The sequence below is a fragment of the Girardinichthys multiradiatus genome, chromosome 13 (genome assembly GCF_021462225.1).
Source record: "Girardinichthys multiradiatus isolate DD_20200921_A chromosome 13, DD_fGirMul_XY1, whole genome shotgun sequence".
Lineage (NCBI taxonomy): Eukaryota > Metazoa > Chordata > Actinopteri > Cyprinodontiformes > Goodeidae > Girardinichthys > Girardinichthys multiradiatus.
Window position 1 is genome coordinate 39,391,022 of NC_061806.1, and position 22,812 is coordinate 39,413,833.

At 41.7% G+C, this 22,812-nt stretch overlaps 1 protein-coding gene across 1 annotated transcript; it reads right to left on the reverse strand.

The window, feature by feature from the left end:
• Positions 1-232: 232 nt before the first annotated feature.
• Positions 233-22,405, reverse strand: zdhhc3b (zinc finger DHHC-type palmitoyltransferase 3b). Its single transcript, XM_047384807.1, has 7 exons — positions 22,039-22,405; positions 8,155-8,486; positions 6,833-6,957; positions 6,099-6,195; positions 5,931-6,012; positions 2,120-2,250; positions 233-484 (listed from the first exon to the last, which is right to left on the reverse strand). Exons 2-7 carry the CDS (start codon positions 8,455-8,457, stop codon positions 326-328), a joined length of 897 nt encoding a protein of 298 aa, XP_047240763.1. The 5' UTR covers positions 8,458-8,486; positions 22,039-22,405; the 3' UTR covers positions 233-325.
• Between the last annotated feature and the right edge of the window lie 407 nt (positions 22,406-22,812).

Consider the following 22,812-nt stretch of genomic DNA (forward strand, 5'->3'; position numbering starts at 1 on the left):
CTCAGAAAAAAGGAAATGGTCCGACCTACTGCAGCAAACAGAGCTCAGTCTTCTGGTGGTATCTCATTCCAAGTGTTTCTCATCTATGAGCTGATTCTTCCCGGTTCAGGTTCATGGTGCAGATAAATCTTAATCTCATTCAGCACCAAGAGGGAAACGATAAAAAAGAAAGTTAAAGCGAAGAAAACTTTAAGCATACAACAGAATACCCGAGAATATCCTAACCTCAAGAAATATCCATCATTCAGAAAGGAAAGAAAATGAAGAGACGCTTAAAATGAGTTCAGGTCCAGGTCACAAGCGGTGTCAGCTTGGTTTCCAGCTTTCACACGATGTACTGGTACAGGTCGGCCTTGCCATGGTCCGGCGCCGCAAACGGGCTGAGCCAGGCTATAGAGAAGGGGTGGCCGAACACCACCTTCATGTTCATCCATTTGGACTTTTTGGCCCATCTTCTCTCCTCCTTTTTTAGCTGCTCGATGCCCTGCGGAGGTAAAACAAACACTCTGAATTTATTGAGCAAAGCACAAAAAAAACCCCAAAAAAACAGGGAAATGACTCATGTTTCCGTTCTTTTGTTGTCCTCCCATAGGGTGTAGGTGACTCACACTAAGCGTTTCCTGATAAACACACTGAACTGCAGGCTCCATTACCCTGAAATTGACTGAGACAGATGATCTTTGTAGTGAATATTATAGTGTTGTGAGTCATGCTTGTGGGTGGTTAGAGCAGAAAATATACTGAAGTCAACCTTGCAAGGGGCTGGAAGTGGATCACCTGCTTTCCATGGAGCTGAAGTCAGTTTTCTTTTCTATTTTCTTGTGGGAAACTATAAAAAGTAAATATAAGCTGAGGGAACCAAACATCAGGATCACCTCACTCTCTGAGCAAGTGCAGCTCAGGACAATCATCAGAACAGCATACAAGATGAGGCAACAAATGAGAAGAAAGCCCCCGAAATCAGAGTGAGTGTTTGTGGGGAGAAAAGGGTTGACTGGGATTGCTTTCGTACCAATAAAACCAGTTTCCAAACGAATCTGCCATCTTCTCATACTTACATACATGATGCAAGGAGATCAGCACTCCAGCAGCAACAAGAAGGCCTGATTCCACTTCCTTACCAGATGTCATGAAGTGGAAAACGTTTTTTCCATAACGTACAAAGACTGATGCTGAACAACAAATATGTTACTTTACTGATAGCATTAATTTCCCCTGCAAACAGCAGAGCAAAAATACTGAGGCAGCTTTAAATGACATAACAAAGCTGATGTATCGTTCTCAACTGTTTAAAATAAGGCCTGGTATTAACAGTATCTATCCATCTAATCCATTCAGTACAACCAAACCCTCCATCCATCCATCCCTCCCTGAACAACCCTCAACAGTCTCCTCTCGGTGGAGCAGTGCCTCTGCACCCTCTCTCCAAGTCAAGAGTTTGACTCCTTTCAGCCACTCAATCTGGGATCATCTTGTTTCATGATCTACGTCTCATGACCACATGTGAGAATAAAACAGATGGACATGTCAACTTCAAAACTCTTTGCACGCCACCGTTTCTACCATGACAGACCAGATCAACATTGTCATCTCCAGTTCCACCCTCTTATTACACGTAAACAAGACACCAAGATATGTGAACCCTTCTGCAGTCTCTTCATTTGTTGGTTTATGTTCTGCTATAAATAAACTGAAGAAAGGAGGGCACGATAGTACGATGAAACTGTTCCAGCTCACCTGTTCCAGCGCACCTCAAAATGAGGCACTAACAAAATAAATGTGCAGACACCTGAAACAAACCGATTAAGGAGATCTCAACTTTCTCCCAACTGTTTATAAGAAAGAGAGCTTTAATAAAGAATTTGCGATGGAAACACACGTCTGTTGTTCTGAAATGTAAAATCAGTCTTGATATGTTAATTTATCTTTTGGGTAAAAAACTACAACAAATACAGGACTTTTTTAGTAACCATGGTGAGAGTTTTTGAAGACCTAACCGTTAATCCTCTTGACTTAATGAAATATCACTCTACTTCCCAAAACAACTGACACCACTGCACCTCCAACTACTTCATTTCTTTTAGCAGGCAGATTAAAGTGAACTGATGAGGTCACTCACCGTTTCATCAGTACAGATGGAGTGAACCTGAGTCCCAAACATGACCGCAGTGAAGATCAGGAAGAGCAGACCCTCAAAGCAGAGGAGGATGAGGAGGATGACTGTTGTTGGTGGAGAAAAGTTGCTACACTCTGAGAGAAAACAAGAGTTTCTGTTACCTTACACACATCTATCTCACTTAGGGCTGCAACTAACAATTATTTTGCTAATCGATTAATCTGAAGACTATTTTTTCGTTTAATCGAATAATAATCGGATAGTAAAAGGTGCTTAACAGGAGATATTTATTTCACAGAATTTGAACCAGGTGAAGCTAAAGCTAGGCCACTTGAGGTGAATAGAGCATATTTACAGGCAAAGAAAGTTTTTCATCTTAAATGCAAAACATGTTTATATTTTTGTACAGTTTTGGCCCAATTATGGCTCTGAGTGGGTTGTTCTTCCAGCAGATAGCATGATTTAGAGTCAATTATTCGATTACTAAATTAGTTGACAATTATTTCAATAATCGATTAATCTCACTATACCTGTATGACAGTTTTATGCTTTAAACAAAAAGTGTCTTTCTTTGTTTAACCTGAGGAACTAAAACCCCCAAAATATTAGATTTAAGTATCACACAGGGTAAAAGGTGGTAAATTTCCAAATAATTAGAAAATAAAACTTCCAACTGTTGTTCAGGAGCTACAGCATTCATAGCTTAGCAAAACAAAGTGTTACATTCTAGATTTTAAACTTTTCTACATCTCCAAGTTCAATAGTTCCAACTATGCATCTTTGTTTCCTTTCTTTGAGGAAGACGTGAACAAGCAACACGCAGATCAGCCAGAGAACTTCAGGTTAGGCCAGATTAGCCTTCTTTATCCATTCCAAATGTTTCTTTTAGTCTGGAGCAAGAGGACACCAGCACCAAATTACAAATCAATGATGATGTAAAACGTTTAATGTGAAAATATACAGGAACTTGCCAATAAACATCTGCAGGGGAAAAGCTCATTTAAAGCCAGAAACTGCCAAAAACAACGGACTGAAGAGTAATTTAGCCACTTCTGGTGGCCGGAAAGGCAAATCTTTCTGGGGTTTGAGGGCTTCCTGCTGTGGCTTCAAATCGTCTAACCTAAAGGAAAAGATGCTGATAATGATCTAACATAACAGGCACAATATGCATCTTGAATTAATTTCCTATGAAAACATGACTTGGGAAGAATATAGGGAAGGACTGCAGGATATTAGAAAATATTTTGATGGCGTTAGCAATAGTAAATATCACGATGATGATATTCTATTTATAATAGTTGTGTTGGGAACAAACTCAAGCACGCTCAGTGTGCGATGGCTGGTAATTTCTTTTTAATGTGATGTCTTGAATTGTTTTAAAGTACCTTATGTAGTATGTGTGGTGACAGTCTTCCTAATAGAAATATGGCGGATGTGGTAGGACTCTACATTACAATGACCAGCGGTAAGCTATAATTAACCCAGTGGACGCTTAGACAGCACCGTTGGACTTGATGCAGACATGTAGAACAAAACGGGCTCAAACTTTATTGTCAGCCCGGACCAGGCGGTCCAAGCGGCACGTGCAGCTGCTGCCAATTCCTCGCAAATCAGGATGTATGAAGGAAAGGTGTGCAGTGGCATGTGAACGCACTGACCTTTTTGTGCGCTGGCATTTTCAAGATTTCTCCCTACTGCCAACTTTTACTATAAAAGCTGTGCACTCTTATGCATGAGGCTCCAGGACTGGCTGCGCAAAGAAAAATGGTCAAAGGGCTTTTTCTCTGTATGCTTCAACCTTATGAAAAGTCACAGAAGACTAGGTGATGTTCTGTTCTCAAAAGGTGGTTCTACAAGTTTTGGACACAGAAGTTTGGCAGCAGAAATATTTAGTTCATATTAGATTTGTTTGACCCCATGAATAAATGTACTCAAATTAAAAGTGGGATTTTTATACATGTTTCATTGTGAGATGATGCTGCTTGCAGTAATACAGGTCCTTCTCAAAATATTAGCATATTGTGATAAAGTTCATTATTTTCTATAATGTCATGATGAAAATTTAACATTCATATATTTTAGATTCATTGCACACTAACTGAAATATTTCAGGTCTTTTATTGTCTTAATACGGATGATTTTGGCATACAGCTCATGAAAACCCAAAATTCCTATCTCACAAAATTAGCATATTTCATCCAACAAATAAAAGAAAAGTGTTTTTAATACAAAAAACGTCAACCTTCAAATAATCATGTACAGTTATGCACTCAATACTTGGTCGGGAATCCTTTTGCAGAAATGACTGCTTCAATGCGGCGTGGCATGGAGGCAATCAGCCTGTGGCACTGCTGAGGTCTTATGGAGGCCCAGGATGCTTCGATAGCAGCCTTTAGCTCATCCAGAGTGTTGGGTCTTGAGTCTCTCAACGTTCTCTTCACAATATCCCACAGATTCTCTATGGGGTTCAGGTCAGGAGAGTTGGCAGGCCAAATGAGCACAGTGATACCATGGTCAGTAAACCATTTACCAGTGGTTTTGACACTGTGAGCAGGTGCCAGGTCGTGCTGAAAAATGAAATCTTCATCTCCATAAAGCTTTTCAGCAGATGGAAGCATGAAGTGCTCCAAAATCTCCTGATAGCTAGCTGCATTGACCCTGCCCTTGATAAAACACAGTGGACCAACACCAGCAGCTGACACGGCACCCCAGACCATCACTGACTGTGGGTACTTGACACTGGACTTCTGGCATTTTGGCATTTCCTTCTCCCCAGTCTTCCTCCAGACTCTGGCACCTTGATTTCTGAATGACATGCAGAATTTGCTTTCATCCGAAAAAAGTACTTTGGACCACTGAGCAACAGTCCAGTGCTGCTTCTCTGTAGCCCAGGTCAGGCGCTTCTGCCGCTGTTTCTGGTTCAAAAGTGGCTTGACCTGGGGAATGCGGCACCTGTAGCCCATTTCCTGCACACGCCTGTGCACGGTGGCTCTGGATGTTTCTACTCCAGACTCAGTCCACTGCTTCCGCAGGTCCCCCAAGGTCTGGAATCGGCCCTTCTCCACAATCTTCCTCAGGGTCCGGTCACCTCTTCTCGTTGTGCAGCGTTTTCTGCCACACTTTTTCCTTCCCACAGACTTCCCACTGAGGTGCCTTGATACAGCACTCTGGGAACAGCCTATTCGTTCAGAAATTTCTTTCTGTGTCTTACCCTCTTGCTTGAGGGTGTCAATAGTGGCCTTCTGGACAGCAGTCAGGTCGGCAGTCTTACCCATGATTGGGGTTTTGAGTGATGAACCAGGCTGGGAGTTTTAAAGGCCTCAGGAATCTTTTGCAGGTGTTTAGAGTTAACTCGTTGATTCAGATGATTAGGTTCATAGCTCGTTTAGAGACCCTTTTAATGATATGCTAATTTTGTGAGATAGGAATTTTGGGTTTTCATGAGCTGTATGCCAAAATCATCCGTATTAAGACAATAAAAGACCTGAAATATTTCAGTTAGAGTGCAATGAATCTAAAATATATGAATGTTAAATTTTCATCATGACATTATGGAAAATAATTAACTTTATCACAATATGCTAATATTTTGAGAAGGACCTGTATATGACTTTATTTTAAGGTTTTTGCTTAATGTGATGTTTAACTTCATCCCAGAACAAAAGCAAATGTAATTGGATCATAGTTAAACAACAAGAACTTCCTGCTTCACTGGAAGAGACTTGAAACTACCGAATAAATAAATAACTCATTAGACAGAGGCAATAAATCAAAGAAGGGGGGTTGTTTTCCATTCAAACAATCAAATACTTACTTGTCCAGTCTTCTTCAAAGCAGAAAACAAAGTGGAAGGCAGCCATTAGTAACGCGTGGAAGGATATTAGTGCAATATACATCTGAAAACAAACAGATTTATTGTGAATGAGCCTAACAGGATCAGTACATTCGTATTTGTTTCCATTATTTTTTTGCTAAGACTCACAGTAAAGAGCACAAAGAATTTCTGGTTGTTCTCTCCAACACAGTTGTTCACCCAGGGACAGTGGTGGTCCATCTTTTTGATGCAGCGCTTGCACACACTGCAGGGATATGGATAAATAAATATCAGAAAGCGGTGAATGTAGAGCATTTCTACAGCCCATAAAAACACTATCATGTATCTAAACAGAAATAATGTAATTCTTCCACCTGGTAATGGATGTATGACACAAAGTAGCTGTAGAGCTGCTATTTCAGTGACGTTACATTATTACAGCTGTTACAACTCCTAATTTCTCACATAAAAAAGCAGAAATACGATTTTTCTACCTGTTCTTCTTACAAAGCTCCCCCTAAGAAGATAATATCAATAGAGAAAAATGTATTTCCTAAAAATAGCCACAATAATAATGTTCACTAACTCCTGTTTTAGGCTCTGAAACAATGACTGAAATTCAATTAGTCTCTAATGTTTTTGCACATTTCATGCCTGGAAATCCTGGAGAAACACACGAGCAACCACAGAGGGAATCCCTATTACCAAGCTGCAGATTCTGCAGGGAAATGTTGCACAAGCAGTCTTAAAATAAGTAAAGAAAACACACACACACACACGGGGGATGCAGGAGAAGCGGTGCAGGGACAAACACACTGGAGGAAGTGATCCCAGTGGAACAATAGCAGGAGATTTCAGCTGCTTGAAAGATGCCGAGTAGCTTAGAAAGTGTGGTGCTGTACCTGCAGTGGTGGGCTCTGTCAGGCTTGATGCTGCAGCACTTTGGACACTTGTACACCACCTGTCCTGGTTTGAGTTGCAGACTTTCGATAAATTCTTTGGTTGCGTTCCCTTTGGGCACAGCTCCCTGCGAGATAGGAGAGGAAAGCGAACAAATAAGTTATTTAGCTAAAATATCCCTGAAAGTTGCTCCTCTGTAAATATAAACTGCGTATAAAAATCTTTTAAATAAAAACAAAGCATGCAACCTGCTAGAATGTTTTTGCAGAGAGTGCTTTCAATTATTTAAACTGCTTCGGCACAGACAGGAGACGGTAAAAAAGTCAAAGAGCACCTATAACATTCACACAAAAAATTGCATAACCACATTTTTAATATAAAGACAATAATATGTAATTCAGCAGTTTTTAAAGAGATTTTGCTTTATAAAAATGAAAGGTCCAGCGGGAGACTTAATGGATTTTAAAAAAAAAAGCTGTAAAAATAACTGTTTTAATTGTACTGTTATCATAAAAGTATAGGATTTAAAAAAGCTTTTTCCCCCTTTAACAATTTTTTTTAAATTAGACCAAAATTGTGACACTGGCTTGACCCACAAAAGACAAACCCAAAATAATTTGTGGACAGGCAAATTATAATAATATCAAACTGAATTAACAAAATAAATACAATGCCTAAAGCAGACAGTACCGTCTGCTGTGCAGCAATGTTTAACTGTCTTGTGATGAGTTACCAAGTTTGGGGCGTGTTTTAGCCTTTCGCATGTCTTCAATGTTCTCTCAATAGTGAAACATATTGACTGTACGCTTCAGGTAGAACATTTGGTGTGAAACTGTAGGTGTTTCCATGCTGAACCGTTACAGTACAGATGTAACACATGGATATATGCAGTCAGAAGGCCATCACTACTGTCAATCAGGAGAGGGTGAACACACCGGGTTTTTACTGATTTTTTGCTAAGTACCACATAACAAAATTACTAGATTAAGCTAACCTCTAAAGCTATCCACACCAAACTAATGCAAAAATGGCTCACAATGACACACAGGATGCTGAAGACTGATTTGCCAGTTGTTAATATGCACTGTGTGGAGTAGTATGAGGTTCCAAGTGGTACTGCACCAATACAGTGATTGGACTATGGCAAGCCCACAGTCATATAATAGCAAGTTTTATATAGCAGTATTTTTTATGAACTATTTTTGATATTGGGGATCAAAGTAGCCCAATAGTTGCAAAACCTCATAGACTTTAATACATGGCCTTACATACATGTCTATTGTGGGCATGAGTGTTTTATGGGTTGAAATAAATTGCAACTAACCGGGTCTGTGCACATCGCCCTGGCATGAGAGGCGAGGGCGAGGAAGGCGAGGCCATTAAAGAGAACCCCGTTAAAGAGGCTGTAGGCCACGTTTTTTGCTGGGAGGAGCAGTACGAACACCACCACAAACTCTGCATAGAAGACCAGGAGCCAGGTGATAACGCCACACGCAATGCCGCAGCTGTCACGGATAAACCACATGGTGCCTGAGTTGCCGCGGGGAGGAGGAGGGGCGCAGTGCTCGGGCTTCAGGTAGCCAGCTTGCCGCTCGATGTCTCTGGTGCGGTGCGCCGGACTCTTCATCCTACAGCCCCCGTGGCTCCAATCTCATACTGCAAGGAGAGAGAAGGAGGTAAAGGAGGAGGAGTGGAGGGAGAGAGGGATGCAGAAGAGGAAAGCGAGAATCAGACAAAATCTAGGAAACATTGGTACAAGCATATAGGTATTTTAACCATCTGGCACTCAGGGTTCATACTCATTTTCTTGTCAAAAATGTCTTCTGTTTTAGACCCAGAGTTCCCTGTAGTTTTCATAGATACAAACGTTGACTGAGTTTATGGTAAATACTTCCACAGTGGTCAGGTTTTAAATCTACAACCTGCATAAACAAGGGACAGATGGAAGGAGAAAGATTTGATGGACCAACGAAAGGACGGAGACATAACTGAACAGATGGGTGGACAGACGAACTGATGAGACGCACGAATGAATGGATGCAGAAACAGATGAATGGATAAACAAATGGATGAACAGACAGATGGACAAACACACAAAGATGGAAGGACAGAACTGCCAGGGAGCCCACTCAGTCTGCTAAATCTACTCTTTTTCTTTACAAATCTACACTTTTCCCTCACCAAAAGCACCATTTGCATGTCAACTGCTGCGTCTTGCTGTCCCTTTTATAGACAGTTTGGATGCGACTGCGACTTGCTCAATAATTTGAAGATTGTTAGAGAAGGCTTTAAGTTGTTGGTTGTATGTGATGTTTTACCAGAAGAAGAGTTTCATGTTCAGGCTGTGAACACTGCGGTTACTAAAACTGCTTGCAGCATATTCAGATATTCGTCAATAATTTCTGGGCATGTTGGACAGCCTGTTGCTCAAACACATAGGTGCAGAGCGGCGTGATGATGGCATCTAAAGAGGATAGGCGGTACTAAACGCAGGCAGAGCTCAACTCCACAGGGACAGACAGGTCCTTAATGCCCTCATGTGGTTTCACTTTAACCTCATCTGGTAACTGAAAACAATGGTTTGTGGAGTGAAGGTGCATCTAAACAAATTAAAAATATTAACAAAAAGTTAATTTATGTCAGTAACTGAATTCAAAATGTGAAAATGACCCATTATATATGTTAATTACACACATATTGATAGATTCAATTTAAAGCTTCACACACCAAAGGGATATCCTTATAACTATTCTGCCTGTTTTACATGTTTTGTCCACATGATGAACATCATGATGTTTTGGCTCGTAAGTAGACCAATTGGACGAAGAGCTTCAGTGCTTGACAAAGCTTTAACTCGCCATCACTATAAAAAACCATTAAAAAGTATTTTTAAACACACAAATGCAGAGATATTGAAAAAAATCCTAACGTACTGTACAGTAAATGCACTGAAGGCTTAACAGGGCTATTTTTGCATGAACTGCTGCATTAGTGCTGTGCACACAGATGTTTGGATGGACAAACAGATGGAAGAACAAACGGATCAATGGATGTCTGGACAAACAACTGGTTGGCTGGACAGACGGTTAGATGGATGGATGGATGAATGGTAGTATGAACGTATGGATTGATGGATGGATGGATGGTAGTATGAACGCATGGATGAATGGATGGATGGTAGAATGAACGCATGGATTGATGAATGGATGGATGGTAGAATGAACGCATGGATGGATGAATGGTAGTATGAACGCATGGATGGATGAATGGATGGATGGTAGTATGAACGCATGGATGGATGAATGGATGGATGGTAGTATGAACGCATGGATGGATGAATGGTAGTATGAACGCATGGATTGATGAATGGATGCATGGTAGTATGAACGCATGGATGGATGAATGGATGGATGGTAGTATGAACGCAAGGATGGATGAATGGTAGTATGAACGCATGGATGAATGGATGGATGGTAGAATGAACGCATGGATTGATGAATGGATGGATGGTAGTATGAACGCATGGATGGATGAATGGATGGATGGTAGTATGAACGCATGGATGGATGAATGGTAGTATGAACGCATGGATTGATGAATGGATGCATGGTAGTATGAACGCATGGATGAATGGATGGATGGTAGAATGAACGCATGGATGGATGGATGGATGGATGGTAGAATGAACGCATGGATGGATGAATGGTAGTATGAACGCATGGATTGATGAATGGATGGATGGTAGTATGAACGCATGGATGGATGAATGGTAGTATGAACGCATGGATGAATGGATGGATGGTAGAATGAACGCATGGATGGATGAATGGATGGATGGTAGAATGAACGCATGGATGGATGAATGGTAGTATGAACGCATGGATTGATGAATGGATGGATGGTAGTATGAACGCATGGATGAATGGATGGATGGTAGAATGAACGCATGGATTGATGAATGGATGGATGGTAGAATGAACGCATGGATTGATGGATGGATGGATGGATGGTAGTATGAACGCATGGATGGATGAATGGATGGATGGTAGTATAAACGCATGGATGGATGAATGGTAGTATGAACGCATGGATGAATGGATGGATGGTAGTATGAATGCATGGATGGATGAATGGTAGTATGAACGCATGGATGAATGGATGGATGGTAGAATGAACGCATGGATTGATGGATGGATGGATGGATGGTAGTATGAACGCATGGATGGATGAATGGTAGTATAAACGCATGGATGGATGAATGGATGAATGGTAGTATAAACGCATGGATGGATGAATGGTAGTATAAACGCATGGATGGATGAATGGTAGAATGAACGCATGGATTGATGAATGGATGAATGGTAGAATGAACGCATGGATTGATGGATGGATGGATGGATGAATGGTAGTATGAATGCATGGATGGATGAATGGTAGTATGAACGCATGGATGGATGAATGGTAGTATAAACGCATGGATGGATGAATGGTAGTATGAACGCATGGATGAATGGATGGATGGTAGAATGAACGCATGGATTGATGGATGGATGGATGAATGGTAGTATGAATGCATGGATGGATGAATGGTAGTATGAACGCATGGATGGATGAATGGTAGTATAAACGCATGGATGGATGAATGGTAGTATGAACGCATGGATGAATGGATGGATGGTAGAATGAACGCATGGATGGATGAATGGTAGTATGAACGCATGGATGGATGAATGGTAGTATGAACGCATGGATGAATGAATGGTAGTATGAACGCATGGATGAATGGATGGCTGGTAGAATGAACGCATGGATGGATGAATGGTAGTATGAACGCATGGATGAATGGATGGATGGTAGAATGAACGCATGGATTGATGAATGGATGGATGGTAGAATGAACGCATGGATTGATGAATGGATGGATGGTAGAATGAACGCATGGATGGATGAATGGTAGTATGAACGCATGGATGAATGGATGGATGGTAGAATGAACGCATGGATTGATGAATGGATGGATGGTAGAATGAACGCATGGATTGATGAATGGATGGATGGTAGAATGAACGCATGGATTGATGGATGGATGGATGGATGGTAGTATGAACGCATGGATGGATGAATGGATGGATGGTAGAATGAACGCATGGATTGATGAATGGATGGATGGTAGAATGAACGCATGGATTGATGGATGGTAGTATGAATGCATGGATGGATGAATGGTAGTATGAATGCATGGATGGATGGATGGATGGTAGAATGAACGCATGGATGGATGAATGGTAGTATGAACGCATGGATGAATGGATGGATGGTAGAATGAACGCATGGATGGATGAATGGATGGATGGTAGAATGAACGCATGGATGGATGAATGGTAGTATGAACGCATGGATGGATGAATGGATGGATGGTAGTATGAACGCATGGATTGATGAATGGATGGATGGTAGTATGAACGCATGGATGGATGAATGGATGGATGGTAGTATGAACGCATGGATGGATGAATGGTAGTATGAACGCATGGATGGATGAATGGTAGTATGAACGCATGGATGGATGAATGGTAGTATGAACGCATGGATGGATGAATGGATGGATGGTAGAATGAACGCATGGATGGATGAATGGTAGTATGAACGCATGGATGGATGGATGGAAGTATGAACGCATGGATGAATGGATGGATGGTAGTATGAACGCATGGATGGATGAATGGATGGATGGTAGTATGAACGCATGGATGGATGAATGGTAGTATGAACGCATGGATGGATGAATGGTAGTATGAACGCATGGATGGATGAATGGTAGTATGAACGCATGGATGGATGAATGGATGGATGGTAGAATGAACGCATGGATGGATGAATGGTAGTATGAACGCATGGATGGATGGATGGAAGTATGAACGCATGGATGAATGGATGGCTGGTAGAATGAACGCATGGATGGATGAATGGTAGTATGAACGCATGGATGAATGGATGGATGGTAGAATGAACGCATGGATTGATGAATGGATGGATGGTAGAATGAACGCATGGATTGATGAATGGATGGATGGTAGTATGAACGCATGGATGGATGAATGGTAGTATGAACGCATGGATGAATGGATGGATGGTAGTATGAACGCATGGATGGATGAATGGATGGATGGTAGTATGAACGCATGGATGGATGAATGGTAGTATGAACGCATGGATGGATGGATGGTAGTATGAACGCATGGATGGATGAATGGTAGTATGAACGCATGGATGGATGAATGGATGGATGGTAGAATGAACGCATGGATGGATGAATGGTAGTATGAACGCATGGATGGATGGATGGAAGTATGAACGCATGGATGGATGAATGGTAGTATGAACGCATGGATGAATGGATGGATGGTAGAATGAACGCATGGATTGATGAATGGATGGATGGTAGAATGAACGCATGGATTGATGAATGGATGGATGGTAGTATGAACGCATGGATGGATGAATGGTAGTATGAACGCATGGATGAATGGATGGATGGTAGTATGAACGCATGGATGGATGAATGGATGGATGGTAGTATGAACGCATGGATGGATGAATGGTAGTATGAACGCATGGATGGATGAATGGTAGTATGAACGCATGGATGGATGAATGGTAGTATGAACGCATGGATGGATGAATGGATGGATGGTAGAATGAACGCATGGATGGATGAATGGTAGTATGAACGCATGGATGGATGGATGGAAGTATGAACGCATGGATGGATGGATGGAAGTATGAACGCATGGATGAATGGATGGCTGGTAGAATGAACGCATGGATGGATGAATGGTAGTATGAACGCATGGATGAATGGATGGATGGTAGAATGAACGCATGGATTGATGAATGGATGGATGGTAGAATGAACGCATGGATTGATGAATGGATGGATGGTAGAATGAACGCATGGATTGATGGATGGTAGTATGAACGCATGGATGGATGAATGGTAGTATGAACGCATGGAAGAATGAATGGTAGTATGAACGCATGGATGAATGGATGGCTGGTAGAATGAACGCATGGATGGATGAATGGTAGTATGAAGGCATGGATGAATGGATGGATGGTAGTATGAACGCATGGATGGATGAATGGTAGTATGAACGCATGGATGGATGAATGGTAGTATGAACGCATGGAAGAATGAATGGTAGTATGAACGCATGGATGAATGGATGGCTGGTAGAATGAACGCATGGATGGATGAATGGTAGTATGAAGGCATGGATGAATGGATGGATGGTAGAATGAACGCATGGATTGATGAATGGATGGATGGTAGAATGAACGCATGGATTGATGAATGGATGGATGGTAGAATGAACGCATGGATTGATGGATGGATGGATGGATGGTAGTATGAACGCATGGATGGATGAATGGATGGATGGTAGAATGAACGCATGGATTGATGAATGGATGGATGGTAGAATGAACGCATGGATTGATGGATGGATGGATGGTAGTATGAATGCATGGATGGATGAATGGTAGTATGAATGCATGGATGGATGAATGGTAGTATGAACGCATGGATGAATGGTAGAATGAACGCATGGATGGATGAATGGATGGATGGTAGAATGAACGCATGGATGGATGAATGGTAGTATGAACGCATGGATGAATGGATGGATGGTAGAATGAACGCATGGATGGATGAATGGTAGTATGAACGCATGGATGAATGGTAGAATGAACGCATGGATGGATGAATGGATGGATGGTAGAATGAACGCATGGATGGATGAATGGTAGTATGAACGCATGGATGGATGAATGGATGGATGGTAGTATGAACGCATGGATGGATGAATGGTAGTATGAACGCATGGATGGATGGATGGAAGTATGAACGCATGGATGGATGGATGGTAGTATGAACGCATGGATGGATGAATGGTAGTATGAACGCATGGATGGATGAATGGATGGATGGTAGAATGAACGCATGGATGGATGAATGGTAGTATGAACGCATGGATGGATGAATGGATGGATGGTAGTATGAACGCATGGATTGATGAATGGATGGATGGTAGTATGAACGCATGGATGGATGAATGGATGGATGGTAGTATGAACGCATGGATGGATGAATGGTAGTATGAACGCATGGATGGATGAATGGTAGTATGAACGCATGGATGGATGAATGGATGGATGGTAGAATGAACGCATGGATGGATGAATGGTAGTATGAACGCATGGATGGATGGATGGAAGTATGAACGCATGGATGGATGGATGGTAGTATGAACGCATGGATGGATGAATGGTAGTATGAACGCATGGATGGATGAATGGTAGTATGAACGGATGGATGGACGGACGGACGGTATTATGAACGCATGTATTGATGAATGGATGGATGGTAGTATGAACACATGGATGGATGAATGGACGGATTGATGAATGGATGGATGGTAGTATGAACAGATGGATGGATGGTAGTATGAACGCATGGATGGATGAATGGATGGATAGTAGTATGAACGCATGGATGGATGAATGGATGGATGGTAGTATGAACGCATGGATGGATGGATGGTAGTATGAATGCATGGATGAATGGTAGTATGAATTCATGTATGGATGAATGGATGATGGTAGTATGAACGCATGGATGGATGAATGGTAGTATGAACGCATGGATGGATGGATGGATGGATGGTAATATGAACGCATGGATGGATGAATGGATGGATGGTAGTATGAACGCATGGATGGATGAATGGTAGTATGAACGCATGGATGGATGAATGGTAGTATGAACGCATGGATGGATGAATGGATGGATGGTAGAATGAACGCATGGATGGATGAATGGTAGTATGAACGCATGGATGGATGGATGGAAGTATGAACGCATGGATGGATGAATGGTAGTATGAACGGATGGATGGACGGACGGACGGTATTATGAACGCATGTATTGATGAATGGATGGATGGTAGTATGAACACATGGATGGATGAATGGACGGATTGATGAATGGATGGATGGTAGTATGAACAGATGGATGGATGGTAGTATGAACGCATGGATGGATGAATGGATGGATAGTAGTATGAACGCATGGATGGATGAATGGATGGATGGTAGTATGAACGCATGATGGATGGATGGTAGTATGAATGCATGGATGAATGGATGGATGGTAGTATGAATTCATGTATTGATGAATGGATGATGGTAATATGAACGCATGGATGGATGAATGGATGGATGGTAGTATGAACGCATGGATGGATGGATGGATGGTGGTAGTATGAACGCATGGATGGATGAATGGTAGTATGAACGCATGGATGGATGAATGGATGGATGGTAGTATGAACGCATGGATGGATGGATGGTAGTATGAATGCATGGATGAATGGATGGATGGTAGTATGAATGCATGTATTGATGAATGGATGATGGTAGTATGAACGCATGGATGGATGAATGGATGGATGGTAGTATGAACGCATGGATGGATGGATGGATGGTAGTATGAACGCATGGATGGATGAATGGATGGATGGTAGTATGAACGCATGGATGGATGGATGGATGGTAGTATGAACGCATGGATGGATGAATGGTAGTATGAACGCATGGATGGATGAATGGATGGATGGTAGTATGAACGCATGGATGGATGAATGGATGGATGGTAGTATGAACGCATGGATGGATGGATGGTAGTATGAACGCATGTATCAATGAATGGATGGATGGTAGTATGAATGCATGGATGGATGAATGGTAGTATGAACGCATGGATGAATGGATGGATGGTAGAATGAACGCATGGATTGATGGATGGATGGATGGATGGTAGTATGAACGCATGGATGGATGAATGGTAGTATAAACGCATGGATGGATGAATGGATGAATGGTAGTATAAACGCATGGATGGATGAATGGTAGTATAAACGCATGGATGGATGAATGGTAGAATGAACGCATGGATTGATGAATGGATGAATGGTAGTATGAACGCATGGATGGATGGATGGTAGAATGAACGCATGGATTGATGAATGGATGGATGGTAGAATGAACGCATGGATTGATGGATGGATGGATGGAGGAATGGTAGTATGAATGCATGGATGGATGAATGGTAGTATGAACGCATGGATGGATGAATGGTAGTATAAACGCATGGATGGATGAATGGTAGTATGAACGCATGGATGAATGGATGGATGGTAGTATGAACGCATGGATGGATGAATGGATGGATGGTAGTATGAACGCATGGATGGATGAATGGTAGTATGAACGCATGGATGGATGAATGGTAGTATGAACGCATGGATGGATGAATGGTAGTATGAACGCATGGATGGATGAATGGATGGATGGTAGAATGAACGCATGGATGGATGAATGGTAGTATGAACGCATGGATGGATGGATGGAAGTATGAACGCATGGATGGATGAATGGTAGTATGAACGCATGGATGAATGGATGGATGGTAGAATGAACGCATGGATTGATGAATGGATGGATGGTAGAATGAACGCATGGATTGATGAATGGATGGATGGTAGTATGAACGCATGGATGGATGAATGGTAGTATGAACGCATGGATGAATGGATGGATGGTAGTATGAACGCATGGATGGATGAATGGATGGATGGTAGTATGAACGCATGGATGGATGAATGGTAGTATGAACGCATGGATGGATGAATGGTAGTATGAACGCATGGATGGATGAATGGTAGTATGAACGCATGGATGGATGAATGGATGGATGGTAGAATGAACGCATGGATGGATGAATGGTAGTATGAACGCATGGATGGATGGATGGAAGAATGAACGCATGGATGGATGGATGGAAGTATGAACGCATGGATGAATGGATGGCTGGTAGAATGAACGCATGGATGGATGAATGGTAGTATGAACGCATGGATGAATGGATGGATGGTAGAATGAACGCATGGATTGATGAATGGATGGATGGTAGAATGAACGCATGGATTGATGAATGGATGGATGGTAGAATGAACGCATGGATTGATGGATGGTAGTATGAACGCATGGATGGATGAATGGTAGTATGAACGCATGGATGGATGAATGGTAGTATGAACGCATGGAAGAATGAATGGTAGTATGAACGCATGGATGAATGGATGGCTGGTAGAATGAACGCATGGATGGATGAATGGTAGTATGAAGGCATGGATGAATGGATGGATGGTAGAATGAACGCATGGATTGATGAATGGATGGATGGTAGAATGAACGCATGGATTGATGAATGGATGGATGGTAGAATGAACGCATGGATTGATGGATGGATGGATGGATGGTAGTATGAACGCATGGATGGATGAATGGATGGATGGTAGAATGAACGCATGGATTGATGAATGGATGGATGGTAGAATGAACGCATGGATTGATGGATGGATGGATGGTAGTATGAATGCATGGATGGATGAATGGTAGTATGAATGCATGGATGGATGAATGGTAGTATGAACGCATGGATGAATGGTAGAATGAACGCATGGATGGATGAATGGATGGATGGTAGAATGAACGCATGGATGGATGAATGGTAGTATGAACGCATGGATGAATGGATGGATGGTAGAATGAACGCATGGATGGATGAATGGTAGTATGAACGCATGGATGAATGGTAGAATGAACGCATGGATGGATGAATGGATGGATGGTAGAATGAACGCATGGATGGATGAATGGTAGTATGAACGCATGGATGGATGAATGGATGGATGGTAGTATGAACGCATGGATGGATGAATGGTAGTATGAACGCATGGATGGATGGATGGAAGTATGAACGCATGGATGGATGGATGGTAGTATGAACGCATGGATGGATGAATGGTAGTATGAACGCATGGATGGATGAATGGATGGATGGTAGAATGAACGCATGGATGGATGAATGGTAGTATGAACGCATGGATGGATGAATGGATGGATGGTAGTATGAACGCATGGATTGATGAATGGATGGATGGTAGTATGAACGCATGGATGGATGAATGGATGGATGGTAGTATGAACGCATGGATGGATGAATGGTAGTATGAACGCATGGATGGATGAATGGTAGTATGAACGCATGGATGGATGAATGGATGGATGGTAGAATGAACGCATGGATGGATGAATGGTAGTATGAACGCATGGATGGATGGATGGAAGTATGAACGCATGGATGGATGGATGGTAGTATGAACGCATGGATGGATGAATGGTAGTATGAACGCATGGATGGATGAATGGTAGTATGAACGGATGGATGGACGGACGGACGGTATTATGAACGCATGTATTGATGAATGGATGGATGAATGGTAGTATGAACGCATGGATGGATGAATGGTAGTATGAACGCATGGATGGATGAATGGATGGATGGTAGAATGAACGCATGGATGGATGAATGGTAGTATGAACGCATGGATGGATGGATGGAAGTATGAACGCATGGATGGATGGATGGTAGTATGAACGCATGGATGGATGGATGGTAGTATGAACGCATGGATGGATGAATGGTAGTATGAACGGATGGATGGACGGACGGACGGTATTATGAACGCATGTATTGATGAATGGATGGATGAATGGTAGTATGAACGCATGGATGGATGAATGGTAGTATGAACGCATGGATGGATGAATGGATGGATGGTAGAATGAACGCATGGATGGATGAATGGTAGTATGAACGCATGGATGGATGGATGGAAGTATGAACGCATGGATGGATGGATGGTAGTATGAACGCATGGATGGATGAATGGTAGTATGAACGCATGGATGGATGGATGGTAGTATGAACGGATGGATGGACGGACGGACGGTATTATGAACGCATGTATTGATGAATGGATGGATGGTAGTATGAACACATGGATGGATGAATGGACGGATTGATGAATGGATGGATGGTAGTATGAACAGATGGATGGATGGTAGTATGAACGCATGGATGGATGAATGGATGGATAGTAGTATGAACGCATGGATGGATGAATGGATGGATGGTAGTATGAACGCATGGATGGATGGATGGTAGTATGAATGCATGGATGAATGGATGAATGGTAGTATGAATTCATGTATGGATGAATGGATGATGGTAGTATGAACGCATGGATGGATGAATGGTAGTATGAACGCATGGATGGATGGATGGATGAATGGTAATATGAACGCATGGATGGATGAATGGATGGATGGTAGTATGAACGCATGGATGGATGAATGGTAGTATGAACGCATGGATGGATGAATGGTAGTATGAACGCATGGATGGATGAATGGATGGATGGTAGAATGAACGCATGGATGGATGAATGGTAGTATGAACGCATGGATGGATGGATGGAAGTATGAACGCATGGATGGATGGATGGTAGTATGAACGGATGGATGGACGGACGGACGGTATTATGAACGCATGTATTGATGAATGGATGGATGGTAGTATGAACACATGGATGGATGAATGGACGGATTGATGAATGGATGGATGGTAGTATGAACAGATGGATGGATGGTAGTATGAACGCATGGATGGATGAATGGATGGATAGTAGTATGAACGCATGGATGGATGAATGGATGGATGGTAGTATGAACGCATGATGGATGGATGGTAGTATGAATGCATGGATGAATGGATGGATGGTAGTATGAATTCATGTATTGATGAATGGATGATGGTAATATGAACGCATGGATGGATGAATGGATGGATGGTAGTATGAACGCATGGATGGATGGATGGATGGTAGTATGAACGCATGGATGGATGAATGGATGGATGGTAGTATGAACGCATGGATGGATGGATGGATGGTAGTATGAACGCATGGATGGATGAATGGTAGTATGAACGCATGGATGGATGGATGGTAGTATGAATGCATGGATGGATGGTAGTATGAATGCATGTATTGATGAATGGATGATGGTAGTATGAACGCATGGATGGATGAATGGATGGATGGTAGTATGAACGCATGGATGGATGGATGGATGGTAGTATGAACGCATGGATGGATGAATGGATGGATGGTAGTATGAACGCATGGATGGATGGATGGATGGTAGTATGAACGCATGGATGGATGAATGGTAGTATGAACGCATGGATGGATGAATGGATGGATGGTAGTATGAACGCATGGATGGATGAATGGATGGATGGTAGTATGAACGCATGGATGGATGGATGGTAGTATGAACGCATGTATCAATGAATGGATGGATGGTAGTATGAACGCATGGATTGACGAATGGATGGATGGTAGTATGAACGCATGTATTGACGAATGGATGGATGGTAGTATGAACGCATGTATTGATGAATGGATGGATGGTAGTATGAACGCATGTATTGATGAATGGATGGATGGTAGTATGAACGCATGGATGGATGGTAGTATGAATGCATGGATGGATGGTAGTATGAATGCATGGATTGATGAATAAATGGATGGATGAATGGATGGTTGGTAGTATGAACGGATGGATGGATGGTATTATGAACCCATGGATGGATGAATGGATGGATTAAACTTTTAGAAAAAAAGGATATGAAAAGAGCATGGACAAACAATTTTTTTTTTTTTTTTTTCATTTTTATCCAGATCTGAAAAAATACTCAAATCAAATTCTATACCTTTCCAGGCGGTGTAGGAACCGTGGGAACAAAGTCCTGAGTCATTGCATGATTTCCAAGGCAAGGCACGTTTATTTGAATAGTACATTTCAGCAACAAGATAATTCAAAGTAATAAATATAATGTTATTTGTCCAAACAAGTGCTGCATAATTAACTAAAACGTAAATAATCTTTAAGGACAATATTACACTAGAACGTGTCACCTGAGTGGGACTCAAGTCTGTTTCCTAAAAAACAATTTTCTTCTAAACTAATAACTAAGTGGCTAAACTTAAACAGACAATATCACATATGGAGAATGAGGTTAATTTGTTTACAGAAAGATTTAAAGTTAGAAATTCAACCAGGAAGTTAACTCTGGCAGCTGGAGCAGAGCAGGGAGTCTGGTTTTCCAGCAGTTTACAGCTGGAAACTGGTTCAACTGCGATATTTTTTGGTATTTGTTGCTAGTTAAACAACTCACCTCTTGGTTTTACGGCTTCCTTCAGTCTTTTCTTGTAGTTCTCCGACTGTTACAAGCTTTCAGAGAATGGAAAGACGCCAACCCGGGGTCAGCAATCCGATGCTCCGCGGCGTTTGCTAGCTCAGTCCAAGCTAACCTCTCCGATGTCCGCACAGCTGCTGTTAACGGCCCCGCTGCTCCCGCCCTTACAACCGTCTCTGTTTCAGACTGATGCTTGTTAATTAATGGGTTATCTCGATATAAAAAACGTTATTAAACACGGTGCGTCCGTGCTAGGTGAAATCCAGCAAGCTATGCGGGAAAAGGAAGACAACAAGTCGGATCCATCCAACCAGGAAGTACCTTTTCGTCTAAAAAGGGCTTGTATGCCCTGAGCTAGGTCTGTCAGGTTGCTGTCACATTGTCAATGAACGCCCAGTTCATTATTTATATATATATATATATATATATATATAATTTTTTTTGCTTGAATTTTGGAAATTTATTTTGCAAGCTGGATTGCCCTCGAAATAAAACAATAATAATAATAAGTAGCAGGTTTTTCACCATACCTAACATCAAAATCCAATATGGCAGCTGCATAGTTAAAATTACAGTAATAACCTCATTATTTGCACCTCTCATGTTCCTTTAATGTTTTAGCGCATTACAGTGCTGTGAATAAGTACATGCCCCCATATAGATTTCTTCTGTTTTTGCCTTTTGTCACACTTACCAGTTTCACTAAATGAAATTGTTTTAATATCTGACAAAACTAATATGAGTAAATACAAA

Coding starts and splice junctions, on each gene's coding strand:
- zdhhc3b (XM_047384807.1), bottom strand. CDS start 8,457: ATGAAGAGTCCGGCGCACCGCACCAGAGACATCGAGCGGCAAGCTGGC. Junction 6,196..6,832: donor GACAGAGCCCACCACTGCAG/GTACAGCACCAC, acceptor ATATCCCTGCAG/TGTGTGCAAGCGCTGCATCA. Junction 485..2,119: donor CCATCTGTACTGATGAAACG/GTGAGTGACCTC, acceptor TTACCTCCGCAG/GGCATCGAGCAGCTAAAAAA.